The sequence below is a fragment of the Lissotriton helveticus genome, chromosome 1_1, assembly GCF_964261635.1.
Source record: "Lissotriton helveticus chromosome 1_1, aLisHel1.1, whole genome shotgun sequence".
Classification (NCBI taxonomy): Eukaryota; Metazoa; Chordata; class Amphibia; order Caudata; family Salamandridae; genus Lissotriton; species Lissotriton helveticus.
This window is the reverse complement of record NC_136057.1, coordinates 278,174,893-278,193,716: the sequence shown is the minus strand read 5'-3', so window position 1 is coordinate 278,193,716 and position 18,824 is coordinate 278,174,893. Positions and strand designations below refer to the sequence as shown.

The following is an 18,824-nucleotide window of genomic DNA, read 5'->3' as shown; positions in this document are numbered from 1 at the left end:
TGGTCTGTTTAAGCCCCTCACTGACTTCCAGCTCGGGTGTGTATGCTGGGAATGATGGCCTCTTGCATAATTGTAATTGCATTTATTTATCACTTACTACCCCTGATGTGGCATCGAAGCGCAATGATTGTTCCCCCTGCAAGGCTATGGAATGCTTAGCAAGTTGGTGGAACCAGTCGCAGGGTCTCTAAACCGATCTAGTGTTGGTAGACGGCCATACTCCTCGCTCTCTGCAGTGGTGAAACACATTAAACTCATCAAAAGGACGGCCCTTCATAGACCCTGTTCCTCAGGAAATGCGGACCGCAGACTCATCGCTCACTGCTTGGGGAGCTCATCTCCACAATCGCACAATTCAAGGCTTGTGGAATCAAAAGCAAAAGGCTCTCCACATAAATCATCTAGAGCTGCTAGCAGTGTTTCTAGTGCTCAAAGCTTTTCAAATTCACCTTGTATACAAAGCTGTCCTAGTCCGAACCGACAACATGACAGCTGTGTACTATATACAAAAACAGGGGAGGGACACACACTCGATCTGTCACGCCTAGCTCAAGCCATTTAGAAATGGGCTATACACCACAAAATATATCTCCTAGCAGAACACCATCCAGGAGTAAACAATCTGGTTGCCGATCTTCTCAGCAGACAGAGGCAGCAGATTCACGAGTGGGAACTTCACCCTCAATGTCTCCTTCCGTACTTTTAAAATTGGGGTTTTCCTTAAATTGTTCTTTTCGCCACACACGGAAACACAAAATGCCCAAGCTTCTCCTCCAGGTATCCACACCCGCTCTCCAAAGGCGATGCACTATGGATGAACTGGTCAGAGATATTTGCCTACGCTTTTCTGCCTCTCCCACTCATTCCATTAGTGGTTTGGAAACTCAGGTTAACATCCCTCTCACTGATTTTGATAGCTATGAGCCCGTCAACCTTGCTTCAGCACCCTGCTGGAACTGACAATAGTTCCACATCAAAAGCTACACCACACATCCAGTCTCTTGACACAGAGCCATGGAGAAGTCAGGCACCCAGATCCCAAAGAACTCAACCTAGCGATCAGCATCCTGAAGTCTTAGTTTGGTTAGCTAAATCTTCCACCAGACTGTAAGAACATTATCAAAGGGGCCAGAAGGCCCACTACAAGAGCTGGTTATGCAGCCAAGTGGAAACGATATGTTATCTATTGTAATAATAACAATATCAATCCTCTGGATGCTTCCATACAAAATAGCATCTGTTATTTATTACACTTGCAGTAGTCAGAATTAGCTTACACAGACATCCGATTACATCTTGCTGCAATAGCTGCGCACCTTCACAATAGGCAGCACTGGTCTCTCCTTAGAATACCAGTTATCAAAGCATTTATGGAAGGACTTAAAAGAGTTATTCCGCCAAGACTCCCACCTGCCCCCGTGTGGAATCTTAACATAGTCCTTACACTAGTAATTGGCCCACCTTTTGAACCCATGCATCAATGTGAACTGCAATTTCTCTCATGGAAAATGTATTTCCTCATTGCAATCACTTCACTCAGGAGAGTGGGTGAGCTACAGGCACTAACCATAGAACCCCCTTTTTTTCCAGCTTCATAAAAACAAAGTGGTTCTTCGTATCAACCCTCAATTTCTACCTAAAGTAGCATCTGCCTTTCACATCAATCAGTTGGTTAAGTTACCTGTGTTCTTTCCCCAACCAGATTCAGTGGCAGATGAGCTTTACACACTTTAGATGTCATATTACATAGAAAGAACATAGTCATTTTGAAAGACAAAACACTTTTTGTTGCTTTTGCTCCACCTCACAAAGGTAATCCTATATCCAAATCCGGTATTGCTAGTTGAATTGTTAAATATATTCAAACATGTGATGCAAAAGCAAAAAGTACTTTCATACCCCCTAGAGCGCATTCCACTAGCAAAATAGGGTCTACTATGGCTTTCTTAGGAAGCATTCCCATAGTTGACATCTTTAAGGTTGTAACATGGTCTATACCACACACATTCACAAAGCACTATTGTGTAGATGTGTTAGCGAGACAACAAGTTAATGTAGGCCATGCAGTACTTCGAACACTGTTGTAGAACAAACAACAGCAACAGCTACAGGTTAGCTACGCCTTTGGGAGAATACTGCTGTATAGTCTATGCAAAGCATGTGATCTACAGCTCACATACCTCGAACGGAAAACGAATAGTTTCTTACCTATCGGTGTAGTTTTGCAGCTTGAAGATCTTTCTGGATTCACTATGCTGTGCATATTCCGCAATCTGGTGGTTGGGTTCGGAATCGTAGTCTTTTTTTTTCTCTTTTTTTTTCCGTAGCCCAGGTGGGCGTCGACGTCCCACCATTTGGTGTACCTTCGGTGACGTCGGCGTGCTTCCGGCGGAAGCTACCACCCTTGGGTGCCATCTTCGGATTCTTTTTTCTGTCTCTTTTTTCTTTTCTGTGTTTGTAGTGAATCCATGGCTATGTTTGTTAATCGTTTTTTCAACGTAATTCTTTTCACGTATCTTTTCACATATCTTGTAGGCTTCAACTTGCTTTCTTTTCTATGTGTTTCCACCTTCCTCTCCAGCCTCATCTTTCTGGCGGAGGCGGGTGGGTTCGCTAGTGAATCCAGAAAGATCTTCAAGCTGCAAAACTACACCGACAGGTAAGAAACTATTCGTTATCCAGTATTTGGGTGTCTTTCATAGATTCACATGCCTGAATCATTCCCCGTCGTCGAGACGGGAGCCTCCGGTATATAAAAAAGTAATGTCCTAGAGACATACATAGAAAAGAATAGGCCTAAGGGTCTCACCTTAGTAGCCTATCCACGTCCTTTTGCAGGAAGGACCAAACAGAGCAGGCCCCAGGGGTCCCACCTTGGTGGCCTATCTGGGTCCTTTTGTAAAAAGGACCAAATAAAGAAAAACAGCCAATCAGCTACTACCTCCTTCTAGAACCTTCCTGCCAGGAGCCCAAGTCTCTCAGATTTTCTACCGCACGTTGTGCTAGGGAGTCTCCACCTGAGTTCTCCTCAGGAATTTCTCTTTTTCTTCACAAACGACTTTGTCTTCTAAAGTTATGTCTGATAGCCAGAAGAAAGGTCTTTTCCGGGCCTGTTCCTCCGGCAGCAAAAAAAGACTTCATATAGAGGATAAGCATGAAACATGTTTATATTGCCTCTACCCTCACCATCAGGCAAAGGACTGCGAAATATGTCGGACCTTCTCGAACAAGACCCTCAAGGACCGAGAAGGACAACTACTACTATGGCTCAACAGACTCAAGACCAAGACAGATGACTTGGTGTCGGAAGGTGAGAGTGTGTCTGGAGCTTCGCATTTTTCCTTGAAGAGGCCAAGGGTTTCTTCCCCTAGCCCCACAGACACCCCTCCTATGAAGACTTCTAACAAGTCCTCAGAGGGCAAGACATCTGTGTCTGGCAAGGACCTTCCTGTCCCCAGGAAGCAGCCGCTGGTCCCGACGATGACAGCGTCGATGGTTCATTCAGCGCAGAAAACTGTCTCGACGACGACAGTGTCGACGACGACGGCATCGTCGGCTTCCTCCTCGACGACGAGGACAACGCCTTCATCGTCGGCGAGTAGACCTAGGCCGTCGACCATCCCGGTCACTCCATCGACGACGAAGATATCGTCGTCGACGACGAGACCATCGTCGAAGACACCGAAGACGACACCGCCGACGAAAACAACGCCGTCGGCGAAGTCTACCTCGTCGACGAGGAACATCCCGTCGACGGTGGGAAAGCCGTCGACGACGGGTGCGCCGTCGATGGCGGGGACCTTGCCGTCGACGAAAATGACGTCGATGAAGACACCGTCGTCGCAACCACCGTCGACGACGAGTAAATTACCGTCGGCGAAAAAACCTGCCACGGCGCCGTCGACTCCAGCGTCGACGTCTACAGGACCATGGAAGGAGTCTGCACTCTTATCACACGCCATGGATGCCTTTCCACCGCAAGTGAGCCATGTCACGGTCAAAATTACTAAACGGCCTATTACGCCACTTCAGACGTCGCCCGGTAGGGTACAACAACTACCTCCGGCCTGTCTTTTGCAAGGTCAGGAGTCGGACGAGGACTCCTTTACGCAAGCTACTAGTCCATCAGACCTGGTACTGAAGTGCCAAACCACAGACGAGGAGCCGAAAGAGGAGGAAGACCTTGTACAACAACCGGTCCAACCTCCATCCCAGACACAGGTTACTCCTATGGTGTCTCCCCGCATCCATTGTCTCAGACCTACAATTCCTCATAAAGGATTATAAGGAAAGGTTCCCGGAGAAACCCTCTACGCCTGCACTTCCAGCTGCACAGGCGCCAGCTCCTTCATCTCGCCATAAGCCAGCTCCCCTGGTCATTGAAAAGGCACAGGTACCAATTCAGGACGCTCCCTCATCTGATGAAGAGGAGAGGGAACAGGAGGAAGGTGAAGTCGATGACGACCAGTCGGACCCGGATGCAGACCAGGACTATGTGGCACATTCTCCAGCCTCTCCGGATCCACAGACCTCGGAGTCTCCACCCGCAGACATCGGTGGATTCCACAACATCATTGAGCGGGCTGCCAAGAGGTTCCATATGTCCATGGAAACTCAGGAAACTGAATGCTTCCTTTACGATTTCAAGGAGCCCACTAAGAAGTCCACAAGGTCAATCCCAATCATTGACTTTATATGGAAGCAGGGCAAACAACTCATGCAAACTCCTGCTTCTATACAGGTGGTAGTGCCCAGGCTTGATAAAAAATACAAGGCCACCTCATCGGCACCAGCATGCCTGACAGGTCACCCTAAAGCAGATTCCGTGGTGACTCAAGCGGCACAGAAGAACTCACGAAATCCAGCCTCGCCTCTGTCGACGCCTCCTGACAAGGAGGGCAGGAAACTGGATGCCGTTGGCAAACGCTTCACTACCACGTCGGCCATGACGGTGAAAGTGGCTAATTCAATTGCTCTACCGGGCCGTTACAATCGCCAACTCTGGGCGGACATTGCGCCCTATCTTTCGAATCTGCCGGAAGATCTCAGAGAGGAAGCACATTCACTTCTCTTAGAAGGCCAGACCTCTGCTTCAGAGCTCATCGACTGTGCCATTGACACCGCCATGACTGGTTTCCGGCAACTGGCAGGGGCTGCAGTCCTGAGACGACAGGGTTGGCTCAAGGCCACCACTTTCCGCCAGGAGGTGCAAACCAGGATATTAGATATGCCTTACGATGGCCAGCACCTCTTTGGTGAACAGATCGACGCGGCCCTCACCACCATTAAAAAAGACACGGACACCGCCAAGGCTCTGGGTACTCTACAATTCCGGACCCAGTCCTTTCGTGGCAACAGGGGAAGAGGCCAACCTGCGTACAGAGGTTCCTATCAAAATCGGTCTTCCTACTCATATTCACAGTCCAAACCGCAATTTCAACAGCGGCAACCACAACAGGGACGCCAGTCTTCCTACGGCAAATCCAATTACCGAGGAAAGGGCCAAAAACGACCTGCTGGCAACAGACAATGACTTGTCTCCCCGGCTAGCCCCTCCACCACTACATTCTTTACGACTTGGAGGAAAGCTAACATACTTCCTAAAAAATTGGCAAACTATAACGACGGATCGGTGGGTACTCCAACTCATTCGATTTGGACATTCCCTAGAATTCACCTCAATCCCCCCAACGACACCACCTTGCCAACGATCCCACAGGCACCTACGGTTACTTCTTCAGGAAATAGCTTCCATGCTAAAGAAGGGAGCGATAGAGAGAGTTCCACGGGCCCGCAAGGGAAAAGGCTTCTACTCTCACTTATTCCTAATCCACAAAAAAGGAAAGAAGTGGCGGCCAATCCTGGACCTCAGGGCACTCAACGTGTTCCTAAAGAAACAATCGTTCCGTATGGTGACTCTGCAAGAAATCCTTGGTCTTTTGGAGAAAGGGGACTACATGACGTCCTTAGACCTTCAGGACGCCTACTACCATATACCTATTCTCAAAGGGCACAGGAAGTTCCTCAGGTTTGCGGTGGCAGGACACCACTACCAATTTCGTGTCCTTCCATTTGGCCTCAAGTCTGCCCCGAGGATATTTACCAAATGCCTATCACCCGTGGCAGCATTCCTTCATCAGCAAGGCCACCAGGTGTTTCCATACCTGGACGACTGGTTGGTAAAGGGACCAACAGCGGCCGCCGCAGCCACATCCTCCAGCGCCTGTCTGGATATTTTCCACCGCCTGGGACTGACCCTCAACACCGAAAAGTCGACTCTGGAACCCACCAAGGTCATCACGTTCCTTGGAGCGACTCTGGACACGGAGCGTGTCAAAGCTTTCCCCTCTCAGGAGAGAAAGGTCAAACTCATCTCCTTGGCCAAGGCAGTGGCTTCGCGGAAGACTTCCGGTCCGCACGTCCAAGTCCCTCCTCGGCATGATGTCTTCATGCATACTGCTCATTCCCCACTGCCGCCTGAAAATGCGTCCACTCCAAGAGGAACTGACAAAGCAATGGACACAAGCCACAGGTTCTTTCGAGGACCGCATACGAGTCACTCGACCCATTATCAACCACTTACAATGGTGGACATCACTCAACCATCTGTCAAGGGGTCTGCCGTTCCTGCTCCCTGCAGAACCACACGTAATAACTACGGACGCATCCCTGGAAGGTTGGGGAGCAGTCCTCCAGGAACTCCAGATCAACGGCAAATGGACGACACAGGAAACCAAGCTCCATATCAATCTGTTGGAGTTAAGAGCAGTCCTCCTGGCTCTACAGGCGTTTCTACCACGCATTCGAAACTCCCCAGTGCTCGTCAGGACGGACAACACCACGACGATGCACTACCTGAACAAACAGGGGGGTACACGTTCGATCTCGTTATCTCGAGAATCGCAAAGAGTCTGGAACTGGCTTCTGGAACATGGAATAACGTTGAAAGCGGAGTATGTCCCGGGCAAGGACAACGTCTTGGCGGACGCACTGAGCAGGGAGAGATCTCCTTCCCACGAATGGGAACTGGACATGGAGGTGCTGGGTGCTGGACAGCATCTTCGAGGAGTGGGGCACCCCGAAAATAGACCTCTTTGCCACCAGGGAGAACGCCAAATGCCCAAGTTCCGCAAGCAGGCATCACCACTCGGGAACCCTCGGGAATGCATTTTCCATCGCATGGCGCAACGTATTTGTGTACGCCTTTCCGCCATTCCCACTGATACCCAGGGTTCTCAGGAAGATGAAATCAGAACCCTGCACTCTGATCCTGATTGCTCCATCCTGGCCGAGGCAGCACTGGTTCACAGAGCTTCATCACCTCTCTGCCCGGCCCCCTCTTCGCCTGCAGCAGTTACCGTCCCTGATCACGATGTCCCAAGGGCAGGTCCTCCACCCGAATCTGAGCTCTCTGAAGTTGTCAGCCTGGCTCCTGTATACCGCGAATTCAGCCACCTGAACATCCCGCAGGAGTGCAGAGATGTCCTTGCGAAAGCTAGAGCTGACAGCACTAACAAAACCTACTCACTAAAATGGAAGCGATTCTGTTCCTGGTGTGTGGATAATGGCTTGCACCCCTTCCATGCCACTCCACAGCAGCGGCTGCCATACTTATTGCATCTTGCGCAATCAGGCCTTGCACATGCATCCATCAAAGTGCATCTAGCGGCGATTTCAAGGTTCACAAGGACGGCTACGGGCCCATCTCTGTGGGCGGACAGACTCATCAAACAATTCCTAAAAGGCCTATTCAGGTCCTTTCCACGACCACGACCAATTCCTCCATCGTGGCACCTCGATGTGGTTCTTCATCAGCTGATGAAGCATCCCTTCGAACCCATCCATAAGGCGGAGATCAAGTTTCTCTCTTGGAAAACGGCCCTCCTCCTGGCGTTAACCTCTGCCAGAAGGGTCAGTGAGTTGCAGGCTCTCTCCATCCAAGATCCCTTTCTGCAATTCAGGGAAGACAGAGTCATTCTGCGGACTAACCCTCGTTTCATTCCAAAAGTCCCCTCGGACTTCCACCTTAACGAACCAGTGGTGCTTAGATCATTCTTCCCAAATCCCACCACTGCAGCCGAGAGAACACTGCATTCACTAGATCTGAAGAGATGTCTTAAATTCTACATCGATAAGACACAACACTTCCGGAAGTCATCCCAACTCTTTATTGCCTTTAGTAGACCACGGCTAGGCATGCCCCTGACAAAGCAGAGTATCTCAAGATGGATCTCTTCTGCGATCACCTTTTGTCACGACAAGGCCGGACGGCCTTTAGACTCACGAGCCAAAGCTCATTCGACAAGAGCCGTGTGCACGTCTGCGGCGCTGTTCGCCGGAGTGCCGATACTGGACATCTGCAGAGCGGCGACCTGGAAGTCCCCGCACACCTTCACCAGGCACTACTGCCTGGATACTGAGCTGATGAAGGATGCAGCAGTGGGCCGAGCAGTGCTTCGCCATCTATTCCAGTGAGGTGAGCCTTCCTACATCCCTCCATCCTTTACTGGTATGCACATTCTCTTGCTGTAGTTATATGCCATTGCATTTTGTGCTTTATAGTCACGTGATATGTATTATCTACATACTCATACCTGATGTTCCATACAGAATGTGCATAATGTATTGCTCGCTACTCTGATTCAGGCATGTGAATCTATGAAAGACACCCAAATACTGGATAAGAAATGCGTTACTTACCTGTAACTGCAGTTATCCAGTATTAGTGTCTTTCATAGATTCACATGCACCCTCCCGCCTCCCCTGGCAGGGCTCACCTTTCTCTCTGAGTTTACGCCTAACTAGCTTGGTGCGTACGAAAATCTGAGAGACTTGGGCTCCTGGCAGGAAGGTTCTAGAAGGAGGTAGTAGCTGATTGGCTGTTTTTCTTTATTTGGTCCTTTTTACAAAAGGACCCAGATAGGCCATCAAGGTGGGACCCCTGGGGCCTGCTCTGTTTGGTCCTTCCTGCAAAAGGACGTGGATAGGCTACTAAGGTGAGACCCTTAGGCCTATTCTTTTCTATGTATGTCTCTAGGACATTACTTTTTTATATAATGGGGGCTCCCGTCTCGACGACGGGGAATGATTCAGGCATGTGAATCTATGAAAGACACTAATACTGGATAACTGCAGTTACAGGTAAGTAACGCATTTCTTTTGCAGCATGAATCTTTCTGGATTCACTATGCTGTGCATAGATTTTGTAGCGGTTTTCGTTACTTTTGTGGCGGTTGGGTGGAAGATGAGCGTTGGTTGTTGAATATATGTTGAAGCACCTTTTGTCCTACTTGTGCCTCCTTGTTCATTTGTACATCCACGCAATAGTGCTTAGTGAACGTGTGCACTGAAGCCCATGTTGCTGCCAGGCATATGTCCTGAATTGGTGTGTTGGCCAGAAAAGCAATTGTTGCTCCTTTCTTCCTGGTGGAGTGGGCCTGTGCTCCTCCTGTTAGCTCCTGGCCCGCTTGTTTGTGGCAGAATTGTATCGTCTGTGCGATCCATCGAGCTATGGTGTTTTTAGTCACTGGTTTACCCATGTAACTGTTTGCGAAGGATACGAAGAACTGTTTTGTTTTCCTGTGTCCCTTCGTCCTTTCAATGTAGTGCATCACAGCCCTTCTTGCGTCTAGAGTGTGGAGCGACCTCTCGGTGCTTGTAGTGGGGTTTTGGAAGAAGCTAGGAATCTGAATACTCTGATTCATGTGGAACCTTGACACCACCTTTGGCATGAAGTGTGGGTCTGTTCTCATCACGACCCTTTCACTGTGTATCTGGATGTAGGGTTCCTGCAGTGTGAGTGCCTGCAGTTCGCTCACCCTTCGTAGCCAGGTGATTGCTACCAGAAAGGCCGTTTTCATTGTTAGCATTTGCAGTGATGCTTTGTGGATGGGTTCCAGGTCTGCCTGGCCCATTGTGGTGCTACAAGGATGAGCGTCATGTTGCTTGTCATGCATTTGTTGAGAACCCTGGGGATCAGTGGTATCGGGGGGGAAAAAGCGTAGGCAAATGTTTTTGACCAACTTATCCATAGGGCATTCCCCTGTGATAGTGCCTCTGGTTGCCTGGATGCAAAGAATTGGCATTTTGCATTCCGGCCTGTTGCAAACAGGTCTATTGTTGGTGTGCCCCACCTCCTGAATAGTCTCTGTTTCCTGAATATTGAGTTCCCACTCGTGGGACGCTGAAGTCTGCCTGCTGAGCCAATCCGCTTATATGTTGTCCTTCCCTGGCAGGTGTATGGCTAGCAGGTCTATTTTTAGTGGTATAGCCCATCTCCAGATTTCCTGTGCCAAGCTTGACCGAGGGAATGATTGAGTTCCCCCCTGTTTGTTTATGTAAAACATCGTTGTGGTGTTGTCTGTTTGTATTAGCACCTTCTGGTTGTACAGGTGTTTCTGAAAAGCCTTGAGGGCTAGCAACACTGTTTTCAATTCCAGGTAATTGATGCGTCTGACTGCATCTGTAGGGCTCCACAGACCCTCACTTTGAGCCTGTTCATGTGTGCGCCCCATTCCTTCTGGGATGCGTCTGTGGTGATGGTCACTGTTGGGTCCGGTGGTGTTAGAGGTTTCCCTACTGTTATTCTTTCCTTGGTCCACCACCTTATTTCTTCCTGCACCCTGTGCGTTACAACCACTAGATCCTCCCAACTTCCTGTAGCTTGTGACCATTGCTGTTGCAGCCACTCTTGGAGTGGTCTCATTTGTAGGCGTACATTGGGGACCAGGTGTATGCATGACGCCATCATCCCCAAGATCTTGCTCACAGTCCTCACTGTCAGAGCTCGCCCCTTCTGGTAGTGACGTTTCTCCCTCAGTAGGCTGAGTGTTCTCTTTTCGCTGGGTAACACCCTGCATTGGACGGTGTCAATTTGAGCTCCCCGGAAGATTTTCACTTACTCTGGTTCCATCGAGCATTTTCCCCAGTGTATGGAGAATCCCATGCTTGCTAGCGTTCTTGTGACCTGTTCTGCATGATCTTTGCATGTCCTGTAAGAGCTTGCCTTTACGAGCCAATCGTCGAGATAGGGGTGCACGTGTATCCCCTTCCTTCTTAGATGTGCAGCCACTGCCGCGAGGCATTTGGTGAACACCCTTGGTGCGGACTTTAGGCCGAATGCCAGGGTTGTGAATTGGTAGTGATCCTGTTCATGGGGATGTGCAGGTATGCATCTTTGAGGTCTATGGTGGACAAGAAGTCCCCGGCCTTTATCTGCGGGATGACCTCTTGTAGGGACGTCATCTTGAATTTTTGAGTCTTTACGTATTTGTTTAGGAACCGTAGGTCCAGGATGGGTCTTAGACTTTCGTCCACTTTTGGCACCAGAAAGTAGTTTGAGTACACTCCCTTGTTCCGTTCTTTGAATGGAACCCGTTCGATGGCCGCTTTGAGGAGGAGTTCTTGAGCTTCCTCTTGGAGTAATCGCAGCTCTCTTCCCGAGTTCTCTCTTTTCTTTGGTTTTCTGTTTGGTGGTCTCTTTTCCAACTCTATGCAGTATCCGAACTGCATAATGTTGAGTATCCACTTGTCTGTGGTTATTTTTCTCCACTCCTGGAGAAAAAATCTCAATCTTCCCCCTACTGGCGTCGCATGTTCTTTTGTGTCTTGTCCGTGTAGCCCTCTCCTCTTTGTTTTTCCGTGCTCCTCCCCCGGAGGGTTCGAGTGGGAGAGCACCTTTTTCCGTGTGAAGTCACTTAGAGGGGGGTTGTTCACCGCCTCTCCTTCTCTGGCCCCGTCCATTTCCTCTTGATCGAAAGGACTGGCTCCTGCTCTGGTAGTTCCAGTTTTGCCTTTGCTGGCCCTGGTGACTTTGGTTGTCACTCTGTTGTCCCTGGTGGAATGCCTGGTGTGATTGCCCTTGCTGGTTTCCACCCCTGCCGTTCGGCCTCCGTGTAGGAGTGCCCCTTCTCATCCCCCTGAATTGCAGGGCCCCCATGGACCTTGCCGTGCAAAACGCCTCAGCCAGACTCATACTGGACATCCCTCGTCAAGCTCACATTTCCGGTCACCTGAAAGACCTCCACTGGCTCCCAGTCAATAAGAGAATAACGTTACGTCTCCTCACCCACGCGCACAAGGTCCTCTACGACCTAGGACCTGAATGCCTCAACACAAGACTGTCGTCCTACATACCCACCCGCCAACTACGATCATCCAATCAAGCCCTCGCCGCAATTCCACGCATCCACAGATCCACCATGGGAGGAAGATCCTTCTCCAACCTAGCGCCCAAAACCTGGAATTCTCTCCCCACTCACCTCCGCCTTACACAGAACCACCTCTCCTTCAGAAAGCAGCTAAAAACCTGGCTTTTCGATAAATATCCCTCCCTCCCTCAAGCGCCTTGAGACCCTCTGGGTGAGTAGCGCGCTATATAAATTCTTGAACTTGAACTTGCCGTCTCGTTGTCCTTCTTTAGTTGGGTGAGCTTCTCATCAACTGGGGCTCCGAACAGTGTTTCACAGTTGAAGGGTGTGTTCAGGATGTTGTTCTGAACCTCAGCCTTAAAGACTGAGATCCTGAGCCAGGCTTGCCTTCTCTCTGTGATGCCGGTAGCCATCAGTCTGCTGGATGTTTCTGCCCCATCCAAGGCTGTCTTCAGGCACGAGTTAGCGATGCCTTTCCCCTCTTCCACAAGGTGTGATGCCCTCTCACGGTATTGTTCCGGGAGGTGCTTGAGCAATTGGCCCATCTCATCCCAATGCTGGTATTGATGTCTATTCAGGAGGGCGTTGGAGTTCGCCATCCGCCAGTGCGTTGCGGCGTTCCTCTCTATTTTCCTGCCAGTTAGATCCATCCTCCTGCTTTCCTTGTCAGGTGGGGGTCCAGATGTTGTTGGGACGTTTGCCCTTTTTCTGGCCGTTGCAGCGATTATTGAATCTGCTGTGACGGATCCCTTGATGTAAGCAGGGTCCTGGGAGGAGAATTTGTATTTCTTCTCCGTCCTCGGCGTTACTGATCTGCATGTAGCCGGGTCCTTTAAGGCTTCCTTCCCCTGGTCTGTGATACTCTTTAGCATGGGCAAGAACTGGCTTCTTGTCTGCCTGGGGAGCAATGTTTCCAGCAGGAAATCTGCTTTTGGCTTCTCCTCTTCCAGCTTAACTCCATAAGCTGCTGCCGCCTTCCTGACCACCTCATTGTATGCCCCAATGTCATCTGGTGGCAAAGGCCTCGAGGGGTATGTCTCTACAGCCTCCTCCGGGTTTTCGGTCTCGATGTCCTGCCATTCCTGGTCTTGGGCCGTCGAGGAACCTGAGCCGTAGCTTGACTGCTGCTCCCCGTAATCCCCTTCTTTGTAGTAGAGGTCTTCTTCCTCTTCATGCTCCGAGGGGTACGACGTTTACGGCGTCTCTTCGACTTCGAACTCCTCGTGCTCCTGTACCTCAGCGACGGCCGGTGTCTGCTTCGAGGGGATCCTGTAACTTCTCATCTTTTCTTCGAAGTCCTTCTTTCTCTGAAGGATGTTCTCAATTTCTGCCTCGAGCCTTCTTTTCTTTCTCTGCATCTCTGCGGCATGCTCGTCGTCGAGCGTTTCGGCTGCTCTTTTCGGCGGCGTCGTCGTTGTCGAAACTTTCTTCGGCTCCTTTTCCTTCGAAGTCGAAGACCCTTTTTCAGGGGCTTGCTTCGATGACCTTTGCTTTTCGCTGGTCTTCGGCCTCCGGGAGTCCTTCTCGAAGGATCCGCTGGGCGCTTTTTCGGAGGATGCAGCTTCGGTCGTCGAAGTTTTCGGCGCCGGTGCTCCTCTCGAGGCTCTGACTTTCGAGAGTCTGCCTCTGGCTTTCGAGACCCTGTGGGGGTTTTCGGGGTCGTAGACTCTCCTACCTTGTCAGGCGTTTTCTCATTGGTCTCTGCGACCGTGAAGTCATCTGGACCTTCGGCGATGTTGTCCTTGTCGTCGGTGGAGAGGCCCAGTTCGTAAAGCGTCGGGGCCTGGCCCTGCCCTGCATCGTGTGGTGAGCTGTCCTCTGTCTCTCTCGAACTCTGAGTGTCTTCGGCTTGAAGACGGAGCAGGCGTTGTAGTCTCTGCTCTCGTGGTCGATTGGCAGGCAGAGGTTGCAGACCGGGTGCTGGTCCTTCTGCGCGAACTTGTGGTGGCAGTTTTTGCAGAATTTAAAGGATGTCTTGTACATCCCTGCGCTCAGGGGGCCCCCTGTGTGCGCATTCCTCCAAGGACGTCGAAGATCTCGAAGTTCTTTCCTTTCTTCGTCGTCTCTTCTCTGATGGTCCTCTTCTCCCGATCTTCTCAGGTCTTTACCGTCGAAGAGTTGCTGTATTTCCTTCTTTTCTCCTCCAAAACATCTGGAGCTTCACGCGACGATCCAGACCCAACGGCGGAAAAAAGAATCTGAAGATGGCGCCCAAGGGTGGTAGCTTCTGCCGGAAGCACGCCGACGTCACCAAAGGTACACCAAATGGTGGGACGTCGACGCCCACCTGGGCTATGACAAAAAAAAGAGGAAAGAGAAAAAAGACTACGATTCCGGACCCAACCACCAGATTGCGGAATATGCACAGCATAGTGAATCCAGAAAGATTCACGCTGCAAAATGTTATTTACCCAGTAAGCATCTGTTCTTCGCATGTAGAGCTGTATATTCACTTGTGCCCACCCGTCTCCCCGGGTACCTATGCCTATTGCAGTTCTTATCTTATATACATACGCATGGACATCTCTATTCCACCTTTACTAACTCCATGCTCACCCTCTGCGGGAAAACAATCTAACAATGAAATCGATGCCCATGCGCACTATCACCGAAAGGAGTCGTCACCTACCTTGTGACTGGATAGACTTCTTCAAAGAAAAACAACTTGCAAACATCCGGGCCCAACACTTGATGGCAGGAGTATGCAAATTATGTGAATCTATAGCTCTACGTGCCAAGAACAGATGCTTACTGGGTAAGTCAAATTTTCCTTTTCTGCTAGAAACCATATCCAAAAGCTCTTATAACAATTTAATAAATTATATTCTTCCCATTTTGAATGTTACCAATTTATTATCCTGCTACCAATCCATAAATTGCTTTTATTATATCTGTGGTCATTCAAATGTATCGAAACCCTCATAACGAAAATAACAGTGTATACAAAGTTGAATACTCTGCAGTGTCTAACGTTTTTCATGTCACCTTTACAGGATGCCGGTAATGACAAGATATCCACATGTGGAAACTTTACTGAGAGAACAAGACAAGCAAGACAAACTGGAAGTGATGCTGAGAGCGAGAGTTGGGATGGCTGTAGCCCGCACAACAGTGAATGCACTCAGGACTCCATGGAGAGTACAGATGATTGCCGGGTCAGAGACCGAATTGGCAACAGTGAATGCACTCAAGATTCCATTGAGAGTAGTGGCAGTGACCGACTCAGTGAGGGAAGTCTCAGTCCTGATAGGCTCTACAGTGAGACCTCGTTGACAGTACCTCTCCACCCAACCAAGAGACCTGCATCAAACCCACCCCCCATCAGCAACCAAGCAACAAAAGGTATTGGTTCTATCTCTTTTCAGCTGACCCTAATCCACCTTTCGGATTATGGTCCTTGCATTTTTTTGTTCCAGTGTACACTAGATGGTATTTCAGTGGCATAGTATACAGATGGAGAAGTGAGCAGCTATGGATCAGCTGCAAAAATGTGTTTAATTGAATTATCTCTGACCTCAAATTAAGCTTGACATTTTTGCATGGTACGCTATAGGTACCTGCTCTGGTACAAAAAATGTTGGTTAGTTTGAAAAATAGTGTTTCAAGTACTCCTTAAAACACTGCCCCTTAAGCCCCCTCATGCCCCTATTCTCATATAATTGCCTTAGAACAAAATCCACCACCCAACAAGCTGCTGTACACTAAGGATAACAGATGGAATTCTTGGAGAGGACAACATGAAGTTGTCGTCCGCATCTTTGCTGAATAGCAAGTCCAGCAAAGATGAGTAACCGAAAGACCGAGTGTTATGGCTTTGTGAGGACCTCTGGCAGGGGCGTAGTTTAGTCAGCAAGATTGGAAAGTGTAAACTTTAGATTTCCCAACAATCACGCTGGAGCCTCTTGTGAAAGTACATTATATGAGAAGCCGGGCATGAGGGAGCTTAAGGGGCAGTGTTTTAAGGAGTACTTGAAACACTATTTTTAAAACTAACCAACATTTTTTGAGACCTTCAAAACTGAGACAAAAGAGTGAGTGTGTTTTGTCTGTGTATGTGAAAATGCAAGATGAAATTCGACAAACACCTCGCCATCCCCAACTGAAAGCACTGGTACCCATCTATTTACTACAGAATATTTTTTTATGGTGGTGTTAACACCCCAAGCTCCTCCCATGAAGCTCCGCCCCTGACCTCCGGGCCCACACAGGCATAGATAGCACAGGAGGCCTTACACATTTTGATAACTCGGTGTCTATAAAATGACCCAGCGCTGCTAGTCTACATGGGTTTTCATGTGCCAAATTGCTCTGTTCATTTGACTTAATGTAGTTTCTTAACGTCCTTGTCCTGCAGTGCCGCTTGTCCCTTTACCTCTGAAGTAACAACGCGCTTTCTGTTTACAGGCAAACGGCCAAAGAAAGGAATGGCAACAGCCAAGCAGCGGCTCGGGAAGATCCTGAAGCTGAACCGCCACAGCCAAACGCGTTTTTTTGTGTAACGTTGCAAATGTAGTCGCTGCGTGTCCTGCGCAGACCAGCTTGTGGCCGGCAGAGCCTGGAGCTGCTGCTTCGCCTCGGCCCTGGACGGCCATGCTTCACTCTTGCGTATGGAACACTGCTTGACGAACAAAGGGAAGAGGACTCCGTGTTTCACTGTGCCACACCCTCTCAGCAATAAGGATGGGGCCAGGGGAATCAGGAACTGAAGCCAGCTTCTCCTCAGGGTCCCAAGAGCTTTTTATTGCCAGTAGCATCTCAGCTAATTATTTGGAGGGGATGAGGGGTTCGTTCTCATCAGTAATTTATTTGGAAAATATTTTAATTGACCTTTTTAATTCATTTTGTTTTTGAAACATCTATTTATTTGGAAGACTTTTTTTTGAGAGTCATTTATTTTGGACTTTAATGTGAAGGCTTTTATTTGTGCTGGTCTGATGTATGTTTAGTGGAGTGGAGAGCCACAGCAGCAGGATTAGCATACACTTGTTATTCAGGTTCTAGTCTTAAGCAGGGATTTGATGCAGTTTTCTATTTTAAATCAAGGCATTTTCTGAAGTGTATATGTATGTGTGCGTATACATATATATAGATATATGTATATATATCTATATATATATAAACTCACTGTTTGCGAACTTGCCCTGTAAGTTGTGCACTGTGCTCAAGCCCTAGTTTAGGGTTTCTTCTCCATACCTCATAATAGTTGTACAGAAGATGGAAACTCCTCCCAAAACAGATGGATTTGCCTGTGCATCATTGCAGTTGCTGAGATTTGTGTCTTGAAAGAGGTTATGATGATGCCCCTTCAAGTCTCTTTAAACTGTTGTGAATGGTGCATGCAAGCTGCGAGTCAATTTCAAAAGGAGTGAATTTACTAGAATGAGTTCTTCTGCTGTTACTGTAACATGGCAGCAATCCAATCCTCAAGTGGGAACAATAGTTTATGAACTTCAATCAGTTTTTCTGTTCGTTTGGTCTTGCTTCCCACCAACTTTTACACAGGGCAAACCTTTCTTATTTGAGTTAGTGTCCCCATAAAGCACCGAGACAGTATCAGAGTTCTTTCGTAGTTGTATTTTCTTGCATATTTTATAAACACAATTCAGTTGCAGCTAGAAACCAAGCTGTGGCTGTATTAAGCTAAGTGAGGTAATCCTTAAATATCCATAAGCTAAATACTGCCTTTAAGGTTTTTGGGAAAGACCAACTTAAAGATTGAACTTGGCCAGATGAGACTTGCTTTTTCAAAAGGCCTAATACTAATTTTCTGATAGTCTTAGAGTGCGCCTTGTATCTTCGGAGGATCATTTGGTAAATAAGCTGTGCCTTCATCGTGATTCAGCAAGGCAAGAGATATTGTCTGGGGGGACATTTCCACTTCACAAGATTGAGCATACTCCAATAAGACCCCGTTTCATTCCCATGGGTACCTGCGAAGGCACCGTTTAGCCTTTGTAGCCACCTTGTAGCAAATGACGGTTCTGAAGCACTTGTAAATAGCCAGTTCTAGATTTGTATGTATATGTAATATAAAATTTAATAATTCTTTTGTTTTTAATCAATCCAATTTTTTCTGCAATTGTGTTTTTTGCAGTACAGTCAAAATGGACTTTGTAATGGATAAGTAAAGTTCACTTCTCGAAAATCAACCCAGAAGTACATTTTGTCACAGAGGAACACTATAGCAAAATATTGATGGGGCATTGATTGTTTTGGGATGGAAGTGGGGAAAAGGGGTAGACGGAACAAAGTGTGAAAACAATGGGAATCCGTTAATGCATGGGAATGGTTTGCAAGACCACTGACAGCAGGCGTAGAGCAGGATTACTATACGTGACGTCTTGCAAGTAAGTTGCACTTTCAAAAGAACAAAAATAACTGGCTTTCTGCATGCCCTTTATAAATTCGGAATTGCGTATATTACGGTAGAATAGTAGATGCCTTGTATTTACAAGGATCTTCCAGTTTAAGCACCGAACCCTGCAGTTTAATTGTTATTCTAAGTGACTTAGATTTTCTTAACAATAGTTAGTCTTTTCAGGTGTTGGCTTAAACGTTTGCTGTTTACCTGGGCTGATTGATTATCCTTTACAGACAGTTTGGTATCTGACCTATGAAGGTTTGTATTTTTGTCAAAAAGTTTTAAACCTAAAATAGACCCAAATAACGCTTACG

General features: G+C 48.2%; 1 protein-coding gene across 1 annotated transcript in view; it reads left to right on the top strand.

Moving 5' to 3' along the window:
* Window positions 1-16,786, top strand: part of KDM7A (lysine demethylase 7A) — a 351,499-nt gene extending 334,713 nt beyond the window's left edge. Inside the window, exons 19-20 of the mRNA XM_078668115.1 lie at window positions 15,143-15,491; window positions 16,554-16,786. Of these exons, the coding sequence (XP_078524241.1) occupies window positions 15,143-15,491; window positions 16,554-16,648 (444 nt within the window). The 3' untranslated portion in view covers window positions 16,649-16,786. The remainder of the gene's footprint in view (window positions 1-15,142; window positions 15,492-16,553) is intronic.
* Window positions 16,787-18,824: the final 2,038 nt, after the last annotated feature.